This window comes from Haemorhous mexicanus, chromosome 6, assembly GCF_027477595.1.
Source record: "Haemorhous mexicanus isolate bHaeMex1 chromosome 6, bHaeMex1.pri, whole genome shotgun sequence".
Lineage (NCBI taxonomy): Eukaryota > Metazoa > Chordata > Aves > Passeriformes > Fringillidae > Haemorhous > Haemorhous mexicanus.
The window spans coordinates 33883311-33896870 of NC_082346.1; the positions used below are offsets into that span (position 1 = coordinate 33883311).

At 35.1% G+C, this 13560-nt stretch overlaps 1 protein-coding gene across 1 annotated transcript in view; it reads right to left on the reverse strand.

Annotated features, from left to right (window-relative positions):
• RYR3 (ryanodine receptor 3) overlaps window positions 1–1112 on the reverse strand; it is a 150306-nt gene extending 149194 nt beyond the window's left edge. The window contains exons 1-2 of the mRNA XM_059848220.1: window positions 1107–1112; window positions 179–298 (exon numbers count right to left, since the gene is read on the reverse strand). Coding sequence (XP_059704203.1) covers window positions 179–298; window positions 1107–1112 — 126 coding nt within the window. The remainder of the gene's footprint in view (window positions 1–178; window positions 299–1106) is intronic.
• Window positions 1113–13560: the final 12448 nt, after the last annotated feature.

Consider the following 13560-nt stretch of genomic DNA (forward strand, 5'->3'; position numbering starts at 1 on the left):
ATTTATATGGAATCTCTAGGAAATTTTCAACAAACAATTCTAAGATGCAGCCAGGAAGAAAAGCATACATAAGGTCCCTCTAGAATCATATTTAAGAAACCATAATAAAATGTGCTTGTGAGTAAGCAGGTTAACATTCACTGATCAGTTACACCACTTGAGAGTATCAGCTTCTTACTTTAGCTTCTGATGTTGGCTCCAGAAAGCACAGGCGATTCCCAAGTCCCTCAGCTGCCAAGCAAAACTTCCTTTGTTCTTTGTGAATGCTGGCAACACACTGAAGTACTACTTCATCATCCTGTCACAACACAAAGAACAAGAAAAAAATTATTTTGAAGTTACATGTGCACTATAATGTTAAGGAATCCTGCAACATCTGTTGAAAATTAATGCAAGATACTTCTATATTATATAATGTACATACACAGAGATTCTTTTGATGCATATCTATAACAGATCTACAAAAATGTAAAGATTTCTATACAGATTTACATTCAAGACTTTATCAAAGTGGCAAAGTGTGAGAGAGACACTCTGTCTCCAAAGCTTTTGCAACTGCTGTCTCCTTTTGTTTCTTTAGCAATATAAAACAAACCATAAGCACATTGTTACTCAGTTTTACTCAGTTAAATATTTTAATGCTGACAGTAAAAAACCTTTACTACAATTTTGCAAAAATCAGTGCTATTTTTTAACCCAGTAAACTATCAACACTATTCCTCAGAATGCAGAATCTTAACTTCTAAATTTTCATGTAATATAGAAATCTCTGTGTACAACCAAAGACCCAAGAGACATTTTTCAGGTGAAAATTCAGCCATAAGAGCTTGATCCTCAAAAGACATATCCCAAGAACAAGAACATTCTAGAAAAGCACTTTTACAAATTGTTGCATAATAAAATGCAGAACACACAAAGTGCAAAGCCCTTTTTCACCTCTTAATATGTGACACTAAAGCTGATATAAACAAGCCAAAAGAGATTAATTTTAGTGCTTGACTGTGTCAAAGCTATATACAGAATTAAAAATAATTTTATTTTCCAAAACTTGTCCACTAACTAAGAAGCCCTTGAGAGCAGCATGTAGAAGCACTTATTTTTGTTACAGGCATGTATGCAAGTGTTTGCCAAAAGACACTGCCTGACAAGTTTTTAAGGGGGCAGAAGCAGATAAAACAGGAGGGATATGATATGTCACTGTCCCCTCCAGCTACAAAGTGCTACTGGTGTCAATTCTTATTATCAAAGCAGATACACAACAGCCGCCTGTGCTGAGCTCTGAGATCACTTGAACAATTATGTTCTAAAAGCAGCACTGCTATTTACACTCCCCTTATGCAACTGCAGTGCTATGACACTGCCACAGCTTTGGGCACTTGAAATAAAGGCTGGGAGAAGGAAAGCAATGTTCACCAAAGGAACTCAGTGACACACTTTCTCTTTAAAAAGGGAAATCAAAAGCATATTTTTCACTTGTATGATTTCACAGGTGTGTGTAAGCTACAGGGCTTTTTTAAAGGCGACCCTTCACTGCCTGCTTACCACTCCTTACTGAAATAGGCAACTATTGCATTTCAGATAAATCAGCAGTTATAGGCAGTATTTTTCTTATCTAGCTTTGCATGACAATTAATAGTGGTTTCAACAGTACAGAAAAAGAATTTGAAACATGTTTGCAAACAATTCTAAAAAATGTAGCAGTTAGAATTAATTGATGCTAGAAGATTATCTTTCCTCCTGTTGCTTTGGTTCCATTTCTATGTAAGATAAAAAATAAAGATGTTTAAAACATTTTGCATCATCTAGTTCCTGTATCAATATTTGAAAATACATTTTTAGAGCTAAAAATATTAAAATACTGAAACATGAATTTATGAATACCAAAATTTAGAATAAAACTGAGATTTGCAACTTAGCACACTCTTATCATTACATTAAATTACTTCTATACAACTCAAATTGAATTTATTTTCCCTAGTACACTAAAGTATTCCTCATTCCACAGAGGTCTACATTAGTAGCCTCTATTGTAATTCATAGTTCCCTAAAAAATAATGTCTTCAGACTTTTTACAAGGGCACATCCTATCTTTTAAAGGACAAGGGGTAACAGCTTCAAACTGAAAGAATGTAGGTTTACAGTAGATATACACTGGCACAAGTTGCCCAGAGAAATTGTAGATGCCCCATCCCTGTATGTGTTGAATGCCAGGTTGGATGGGGCTGTAATTAATATGGTCTAGTGGAAGCTTTCCCCACCCATGGCCCTGGGGTGGAACTGGATGATCTTGAACATCTCTTCCAATCCAAACTGTTGCATGATTCTATGAACATATGTAAAGCTTCCTTAAAATGAGAATTAATCAAATAAATTAACCATTTTCTTTTTAAATCCACATGCATAAAAAGGACAAGAGTTCCTAATATAATTAAATTAATATATAAATGTTCTAGAATTCAGAAAAATTCGCACTTAGAATTTACACTGGCATCAGAAAAACTTTATCAATCATTAAGTGCAGTAATCTCAAAATACAAGCACAGAATGTCTTCAGAAATGTATGCAGCATTCAACACTGATGTTTTATGTTATTCCCCTAAATGGCCAATGTGCCCTTTCCTTTGTGCTACAATTCTTAGCAAGCTGGGTATTTGCTATGTAGGATAAAAAACTTCAATAGTTTTTTTAAAGTGGCAAGAATATTATATTATATGGCATTTCAAAATGTTTTGCAGAAAAGTTTTTAAAAGTATTCATTCATGACTGAGCATAAAGAATTAGCAAAGTCTCTACAATCTGCAAATGAGACAATTATTCCCTGTTAAGATGATTCAGTATTAACATATTCTCACTGAAAAAACCATCATTCTGGCTGAGGTCTGTAATTGCTTTTCTGGCCCAAAGATGCTAATAGAAATGACTTTTATGGAGTTGCTATGCTATCGTGAAAATGCAGACCATGTCTCAGCAGTACCTTCTTTTCAGTGCCTAGTTTGTGAACCATGAATTCAACAAATTTAAATGGTTTTGATTCAGCAAGTGTTTAAAATGCAATTTTTTTTCATCTAGCAGCTCTGACATTTCCATATTCTAGTCCATTTAATTTGGGGGGGGGGGGTTGCAGTTTTTGTGGGGTTTGCACTTTTTGTGGGGTTTGCACTTTTTGTGGGGGATTTTTGTGGGGTTTGCACTTTTTGTGGGGTTTGCACTTTTTGTGGGGGATTTTTGTGGGGGTTTTGTTGTTTGGTTTGTTTGCTTGTTTGCTTTGGTTGGTTGGTTTTTAATAAAGCAGGCTCAGAGTTCACAAATCACAGGGAGGAAAGGACACCCATAAACAATGGTCCACTAGAGATGGGCATTTGCATAAGAAACTGCTTTTGCTATTCTTCCTCAAAAAGGACACACATTCTAAGCATCATTTAGTAATAACTGGTTTCCACCAGTGGCATCATCAATCTAATCATGAGATACATTCCAGACTACCACCATTCCCTCTATTCACAGACACAGATGCATAGCAATTCTTAACTTTTTTATTCTGAATGAAGAGGAAGTGGAAGTTCCCCCCTTCAGTCCAGAAATCTTTTATCTGGTTAAGATCCATCTCTCAGCCCTTTAGAAAAAGGAGACACACAAAGTAACTCCATCCCAAATCAAAGAAGGTTTAGACATTAAAACATGTTGAAATTGCTAAAATATATTTAGATGGTCTGAAACACTACAGAATTTACCTAGTGTTGTGTAGCTAATGTGTCATCATACCATCCATTGTCCATTCATGTATTCATGTGCTTAACTTTTGGAAAAAGGAAAAAGACATTATGGGGAATTTGGGGTTCCTTTTGAAAATAGGTAACCACAAAATTTTGTGCACTGCAAAAGTAAATTTCTACTTGCTTTGGCTAAAGCTGAAGCTGTATTCCACATTTGATTATATAGTAATGTCAATATAAACTAGGAAACATTTCTAAAACAGTTACAAATATAATATATTCTAATTTTAAGAATGAGCAAGTTACAAAAATAGAAATTGACTCTACACAAAAGTATGTCTTTTGTGAATACATTAAATATTTAAAATTTTTTAACAGAAAGCTTTTATTCCTAGCCTTCAGCAATACAGAATTAAGCAGTATAATATAACTTTAAAAATTAATTTTTAAAGGACCACAGTCCAGTAGTTCATTACCAAACACTATTTTGTCTTGATGTTCAGGTTGTCTTCATCCTCAGATTTCATAATATAAAGTGATGGTGAACTTAAACTGAGATTCCTATGATAAAATAGTAAATCAAAACATAAGGAAAATTGATTTTCATTACTCAATTACTTGACTTGATGCAAAGAAAATCAGTGATCAAGGTGAATTAATGTATTCTTGACATGACTTTGCTCCTGCACTGTTCACTAGTTTTTCAACACAGAATTTGAGAATAAGGAAATTCCAACAGTTAGTGAAACTCCTTTTTCAATTGTGTTGCATATGTATTCCATAATTTGGAGTTGTAGTGATTTATATAGTACACATAAATATGAATAGGGGTGTATTCAAAAATAGACACAATTCAATATATTTTATATTATCAAGCACAGAACCATGAATACAGTAAATATACACATGCAAATGCTGTTGGAAAATGATACCATAGATTTAGTCTATTACCTACTGAGTCAACATCTACCTAATCTCTATAATATTCAGGGCTGGAAATAAACTGATAAAATAAAATTGACATGGCATTCAAAATTAATCAGTTTTAGATAATTAATCAACTTTGTTATTATATTACAAGAAGAAAGAGTTTTCTCAAAAAATTGCAGAATTTTGCCTATAATTTACTCACAGCTGCAATAAATATTCAGGTAGGTACTTTCACAGGAATGACTAACTTAAATGCCAAGTGATACAGAATTGTTCTAAAGTACATTATTCTCTAAAAGCATGGAAAACCATGATGATAATACATCCTTTCATACAAGAAATATGTATTACTTAAAAAAAAGACAACACATATCTATAAAACATGGTAAAAAAAGCAGGCATATTTGAACTGATGCCCTATACAGGCCTGATTAATGTGAGACACTTACTGATTATAGATCAGTGCTGCAAAAAATTGAACTAAGTCAAAATCCACAGCCACCTTCACTCTTTCATAGACAACAGTCTACTCACATCTCTCCCTCTATCACAAAGCACAGGATGTAAATAAACATCTTGATAGCAGTTGAACACTGGCTACAAAATGATTCTTCAATAGGACTGCATTTCTTTAGAGTTTTCTGGAATAATCTTGGAAAACAAGTGAAGTTCACCAGAAATTGTAATCTACACCAATCTACATTTTTCTTCACAAAATAAAGAACTATATGCAGAGTTGACAGTCTTCTATCCAAAGATGGATTTGGTAAATTTGTTTGCACCCACCAGTTCCTTGTTATTGCTGAGCAGGGCTTGCACAGAGCCAAGGACTTTTCTGCTTTTTCCAAAGCCACAGTGGTGAGGAATTTGGGGAATCTGGGGATGTGTGGGAAGTTGGGAGGTGACACAGACAGGGCAGGTGACCCCAACTGCCCAAAGGGGCATTCCAGACCATATGACATCATGCTCAGCATATACATATTCATATACATATTTCGCTTAGATAGAGGAAATAATTATTTTAAATTGTGTTACTTATGTCCATAATAATTATACAAACAGTTTAAGTCTTATTCTCAAAAAAATAATGCATCATAACCAGTTTTTACAAAAAAAGGAGGATTATATAGTCAATATCCACCTACATCATGGGTAATACAGCAGCTTTAATAAAAGTTGTAGGTTAGGCCATTAAATGACTGGACACTGTTTTGTGGGAAGCCAGTCTAAATCACCAGAAAACAATGAAAATATAGAAGTAAGTCAAAGTGCTTTTTCACTTGATCTAGTTTTTTTTTTTTTTGGTAGAGTATCAGTCTCTGTTCTGCAGTCAAATTTTACACCTAGTATAAGGCTGATGATGTATATGAAACATTTGTCACACCCATTCCTTGGTTTGCTCATTAAAGAAGGCAATTGAAGAAAGGTGACTAAAATAGGCAAGCTGATGAAGCATACCAAGACTTCCTAAATACTAGCAATAAAGTGAGTTAACTATGTGTTTCTGTTGTATAAATTTATTAAAATGATCCATTAAAAAAGCATCCATAATTTACCTAGTTTCCAGTTTCTTAGTAGATATAATCAATTATTCCACTAATTCTAAAACAGAAGCTTCATAAAACACCACATTAAAGGATTCCACCACTTCCACATTTGAAAGAACAGAACTTTTCAAACCTATAAACTCATGCACTATTTTGGGATTTATTGCTTCAGTTTTTGTTACTGCAACAATTGGCAAATGTGTATTTTTTCTCCCTTTTACACTCTGAAAAATTAATTTCACAAAACGATACAGAAAACAGTTCTGGTATAGCACAATATTTCTGCTACTACTCTTCTACTTCAGATAAAGGATGTGGAAAAATTCTGGCTGCTGAATTTATTATTTACCAAGGCAACACAGTCTTAAATATTTAGACTTCCTAATTAAGTTCATAAAAATTAAAAGCTTCTTTGATTAAATCTTACTTGGGTTGTTTTGGGTTTGAGGCTATGATCCAAAAAATAACTTAATGTATTCATTTGCCATCTTGCTAGAACAATTCAGTTTTTTTAGGTTTCTATACTGCAAAAATAAATTAATTTTCCTTCAATTAAGAACAATTGTGTATCACATGTGCACACAGACATCAGATTCAGAGCAAAGTATATAACTGCATCAGAAGTCTTGCTTCATGGTCATACCACTTTTCCTCTGCCAAATAACTGAGCAGTAACCCTCAACAAAAAATTCCTTGGGGGAAATTTCCAAAAGCTCCACTGTATTAATCTTTATTTATTTGCTAAGGCAATTCCATTCTTAATAAAGAAAATGTTCATTGTTACACAATGAGTGATATTCCTCTGTCACTGGTGAGTCAGAGATGATGGAGTCCTATCAGAAGGCAAAATGGTAAAAGGTCTCATGTTTATTGAGACATCATCTTTCATATTTTAGTCCAACACAGGTGGACCTGATTGGTCATTTAATCATTACATTTCACTTGATTCGTAAATTAAGAAACCACCCTTTGGTAAATGTATTTCCATAACACATTCCACATGTTCACAAACACCAGGTGCAGCAACTTAAGATAAAAATTGTTCATAATTCTTTTCTCTGAGCTTCTCACAGCTTTTCCCAGAACCATGCCTAGGAAACTATCCCTTTCTCTCTCAGCATCTACACTCATGCATACTATGCAGTCCAGATTTGACTAATTGAAGTTTTGAATATTTTGGACTTTGTTTTTGTTGGAAGACATTTCTCACTTGAAAAATAATTTTTATTACAGTTACCAAGCTAAAAAGCAACTTCTTTCTTTTTTTGACTAGTCATGAGAAAAAAGAAAGAGGAAACCAAGTAAACTTTCAAAAAAATGCTTTTAAGTCTCAAACTGACCCAAACCCCAAAAAAAGAAAAGAAACAAAGAAAAATTAACTGCACCCTTCTAGGCTTACACATTTACCTAGGTTACACTACAAATGCAACCTAGCAGGTCTTTACTGAAGGCTCAGCATTGACTAGCAGTCCCCGGACATTACTGCAGATGTGTGTAGAATCCTGAGGTCCCCTGAATAGTGGGTGGCTGTTAGAGGCAGCTTTGCCTCACCAAGCACGTGAGGAAAGGGGTGACACAGACATGGTGATGTGAAGAAGCAGGAGCCATCACCCTCAGCCTGCGGACTTTGACAGGGAGGACAACTTCTGAGCCTCCTCTTTGGACATAAACTAAGAATGTACAAAGGGAAATAAAGTGTATTGTGTCTTCCAGGACAGCTTTGTTGTGTATTCTTTTATTCTCTTTTCTTCTTCTGGTCAAAACAATGACAAGTCACCAAGTTCTTCAACCACTCAAATCTCTCTTTTTAAGTTAATGTGAGTAATATGAACTTTATTCCTATGCTTCCTTATACAATTATAAACATACAAAACAAAGAGGAAATATGCAATGTATATGATCCATGTTGAAGTTGTGTGAACATTTAAAGAGTTCTGGAAATTAAATAATTATTTTCAAACTTATGTTTGGACGTATGTCTTTGTCCTAATTCAAATGCTCTCATAGGTAACTTTATACTTCTATTCAACTTAAAAGGCTGAGGAACAGGTACTCACATTGCCATCTTCTATTCAGTATTTACATGTTTAAGAGTTTCAATCATATTATCAGGCAGCAGAAGAAAAATCCTGTGCCTGCTCATCAAAAAATACATAAATCACAAATTATAATAACGGGAAAAATTTTAAAGAACACTGTAAACTGCTAAGAAAGATAAGTTATCTTGACAAATTTAATTATTACCTTTTTTTTAAAAAGGCCCAAACTACATTTCCAGTCGTTAAACCATTTTTATTGATTTTTCTCTTACATACATGCTAGCAAAGCTAATGTTTTCTGTTTACAGAACTACCAATTTTGTCTCACAGCAGTTACATTTTGCCATTCTGCCAAAGAGACATGAATCTTCTGTACATCTCTTGAAAGCACTTCTTTTCCCCACAATGTCCACTTTTAATAGTGAAGATAAAATGTTTCAATAAATACTAACATACTTGCTCCATAAATTTATACTAGGAATATTGTTTAGTAGAGGATGTATCCAAGGATAACATAAAGCAAGGTTTAATATCAGGGTCAGCTTATGAACCAAAACACGTTCATAAACTATTCAAATTATGTTTTTCACTTCTCTAATTAGAAAAGCTTATGAAGGTCTGCTGCAATATGATAAAATTCACAGAGAAGTGAATACTGCATGAATATTTTGGTCCCAAAATATAGACATTGAATCAGGACAAGGTCACATGAGTATATCATCTTGGGTTTTCTTTTACTTTAAATGTCTATAAATAAATCTTGTAAGCAGTATGTGTTAACATCTAAAAAAGAGGTGTGCTTAGACACCTCATATTGTAAATCACCACAAACAAATGAAGGAAAACAATATCCAGTGCAGATCTTCAATCAGTGGTGGTCCTGGGGAGGTGGATTCTCAGGAGATTTAGCTTTACTTCCAGTACTTGCAGTTGGTTATTTTTAGCATATTTTTAGAAATTAAAAGCTTCCCTTTCTTTGTAGTAATGTACTAAGGGTGGGGCCTGTCTGGGGCCTGTCTTCCCCCAGTAAGCATACAAATTTCTCCCAGTAACTGCAAATGGATCCTTATGATGACAGCAGGGTTCTTTAATGGAAATTCACACAGCACCCTCTGACAGTTCTCAGAAGATTTTAAAAATAGATTTGGGGTTTCCGTTGTCAGTCTACGCCTTCAACAGTGGTTGGACAAAAGTCTGATCATAACTCTGGAACATACTCCCCTATCTTATATCAAGGCATCAGCAAGGCAGAATAAACAAATATACAACAATAAAACACACACACACAGAAAAAAACCCTCCACCAAAAACCCAAACAAAAAGAAAAAAAAGCCTCTTTGAATAAAAAATTACTTCAGAAAGTGAAGTAGCATAATATTGACCATTTTGCTTCTTTTTTATTTTCAATCCAAATCCAGGTGGTATAGTTGCCATTGAAGCATTTAGATAGTGTGCTGCCCTTTGTCTCACAGCTTTCTCCACCTTTCCCTTTATGCAGTTCTTTGTGGAAATGCAATAGCATGAGAGAGTGACCACAAAGGGACATCCACGCCAAATACCAAGACAACTGTAGTATCCAAAATATTTATCTATCATCTGTCATTAAAGCTGAGTACTAAATATTCTTTAAAAATCACTCCTTTGATTTTAAACTGTAATGCATGAGAAAGAGAAGACTTATTAATAGAGCTGGGGTAAACTAGCTGTGCAGACCAGGTTGGTGCATCTCAGGCAAATTAAATATGTTCTCTCCTATCAGGCAGAGCCCTCTCATTCCTTAAGAAACTGTTCTGGATTCAGCAGGGGTAGAGTTAATCTTCTTCACAGTGGCTGGTACAGGACCAGGTTTTGGATTTGTGCTGAACACAGGGTTAATAACACAGAAATGTTTTTGTTATTGCTGAACAGGGCTTGCAAAGAGCCAAGGCCTTTTCTGCTTTTCCCATGGCCATGCTGGTGGGGAAGCTGGGGGTGCATGGGCAGCTGGGAGGTGGCACAGCCAGGGCAGGTGACCCCAGCTGATCAAAGGGGCATTCCAGACCATATGATGCCATTGTCAGTGTATAAAGCTGGGGGAAGAAGGGGGGACACTTGGACTGATGGTGTTTGTCTTCCCATTCACCATTACAGGTGATGGGGCCCTGCTCTCCTGGGGATGGCTGAACACCTGTCTGCCCATGGGCAGCACTGAATTCACTCCTTGTTTTGCTGTGCTGGTGTGCACAGCTTTTGCTTTCCCTATTAAACTTTGTCTCAGTCCAGGGGTTTTCTGGCTTTTACCCTTCTGATTCTCTCCCTGATCCTATTGGTGTGGGAGATAGCAAGTGGCTGTATGGGGCTTGGGTGCTGGCTGGGCTTAAACCATGATAGAAAGGAAGTGACGTTAAGCATACACATTAATCAACAGAATGGCAGATAGACTAAAAGCATGAAGATGTACGCTATGCTGATCAAGGAAGTGAAATTATCCAAGAAAGGTGTACCCTGCCTAAGTACCTTATCATTATTACTAGATGGACACGTTAGAGCAGGTCCCAAGGAGGGCTGTGAAACAGAGGTCTGGAGCAGCTGTATTGTCAAGAAAGGCTGAGAGGGTGGGAACAATGGTCTCATCAAAAAGCCTGAGAGAAGAGCTCATCCTGGAGAGGAGAAGGCTTCAGGGAGATCTCAATGAGGTGTTTCAATACTTAAGGGGACTTATTAGAAAGATGAAGAGAGACTTTTTACCAGGGCTTGTAAGGACAGGATAAGGGACAACAGGTTTAAACTAAAGGAGTGTAGATTCAGGTTGGACTCAAGAAAGAACTATTTTAGAATGCAGGGGATAAGACACCAGAACACGTTGTCCAGAAAAGCTGTGGATGTCCCATCACTGGAACAGGTCTCTGAGCAACCTGATCCAGTGAAAAATGTCCCTGCCCATGGCAGGGGCTAGACTAGATGATCTTTAAAGTTCCCTTCTGATCCAAACCATTCTATGATTCTATGAGCTGTGGTGTCAGAACTGGCATGCTTTGCAACTCTCACATTCATAACCTCTGGCAAAGGTTATATAAGCAAATGAAGAAATACACTAGATATGTTAGGAAACAAAGGTGTTATAGTTCATTTTGATGGAGCATCCTTTTGGAGAGAGAAATGTAAGATACATTGTTGTGTATATAAATAGTTGCATATATTTTGTTTGTTTTGCCCATTTCTTTTTCATCTGGTGCAAGTGAAGCAGTTAGTAATGGGAAGATAACATAGGACACAAATAGGACAAATTCTGACAAATTTACAATAAATTTCATTTCAGAAATTAACTCATAACTGAAGTCCACAAATGTAAGAAATTTTGGCATAATAAACTCAATCTGTAGGGTTTAGCTTAGAAATTTTTACTGTTTGAAAGATGGCCATAAATATTAATGGAATAGCCAGGTCTTGTCTCAATTACAGATGAGCCAATTTAAAAAACTTGACACCTGACAGCAAGAAGGAATCCAAATAGAAGCCGTCAGCCTTTTGGAATCTTAGTGCATGACCACTACCAGATTAGTAAAGATACCAGCAGCAACAAACATTTAGATCATATCTATTTCAAAATGAGAATGGGTCTGCACTTTTTTTAGCATATTCTTTAAATCATGTATTTGGTATATGACTAGTCTCTCTGAACTATAACTATAAATATTTCTGATACTTATTTAATACCACACTTTGTTAAAGATGCAAGATTTCCCTTTTGGACTAAGAGTTTTTACTAGGAAACTTAAATGCTGACTTTAAGGCCAAAAATCTTACGGATTTTTTTACAGAACCCAATACTATTCAGGATTTTAAACATGTTCTATATCATCTGTGGACAAAAGGGATACTTACCATACAGCTTTGAAAATCAGGGACATACAATGAGACAAAAAATTATCCACCTTAAATTTTAGGAACTCAAAACCAATTGGAAAAGTCCTAAAAAAGATTAAACAAAGCACTTGCTCAGTGCTTTAAACAAAGAATTAAACAAAGAATTTGCTCAGTCACTGTCTGAAGTTGTAGTCTAGCTGCTTTCTACATGAAAATAGAAGAAACCTTTACAGATACTTTTTTTTTTTAATAGTATTCCCAGAGGAGATTTTACAATGTCACAGTGACCTGAATTTAAGTCATCTTTGTCAGGTGTAGGCAGCAGAACCACAGATAAACAGACAGTAGCATTTACACACATAGAGAGAGTTTATAAGACCCAGGACTTTGCTCCAGGTCTCAGAATCAGATTAGGCCTGCGAATAGCCAATAAATATTTACATGTTACTTATCCAGATTTTATGAGGAAGGGGAAAAAAAAGCCAAGAAAGCTGGAATGTTGCTGTATAAATAATTTTTTTGTCAATGACCCGAAGATGATATGACATCAATATGAGATAAGATAGGTCTGAAGCAGAAATGCAAGGTACTGCAGAGTCTAGAATTGTTAAATGATTCTTCGTAACTATTTTATATCTTGGAGAAGACAATGATGGGTTTTAAAGAGATTTTAATCAAGAAAACAGAGGTTTAGATTAAAGCTGAGGCTTCTTCCCCAAACCTTCTATAGACAAGACATAAATATGGCTGTGAACATAAAGCTGATGAGCTGACAGGTGAACGTGGATTGGTAAGAATGGGAAAGCTATGAAACAGGTTCAAATTTATACGTGTACATGGGGGATCACAAATTATACAAAGAAAGAATTCTAAAGGAACTAAAATACCTATAGCTACCCTGTACTAGCAAATATATAGATATAATAATGTATATTTAAGCACTCACTCAATATGCAGATATATTAATGGGTGTAGAGAATATTGAAGAGCTTTTACATGCAGTGCTCTTCCTCAAACAATTAATTCAATTTCTCTGATAATATCCTTATTGAGAGGATTTTAGAACAGTGTGACATCACACATATGGTGGTATATATTACCTGGACAAAAAGAATTCTGGGCATAGTTTTTAAAATTTACTAGAAAATTGATACTTTTCAGTGGCAAATTCCTTTATGTGGATATATATATATATATATATATATATATATATATATATACACACATACATACATATATATATATATGCACACAAAAGATTCAGCATCAGCCACAAGTACTTCCCAAATGTTAAACCACAGAATTAAAGAAACTTTATTGTTTATAGAACTATAGTGCCTACAAATTATTTTAAAATATGCTTAATATGAGAATATAATATCTTTGAAATCCAGCTGTATCATCCATTTCTTAATCCATACTCCATTATGCTGATACTGCACTATGTATATGCACACATCCGTTAATTTTTTGGGTTTTTTCTAT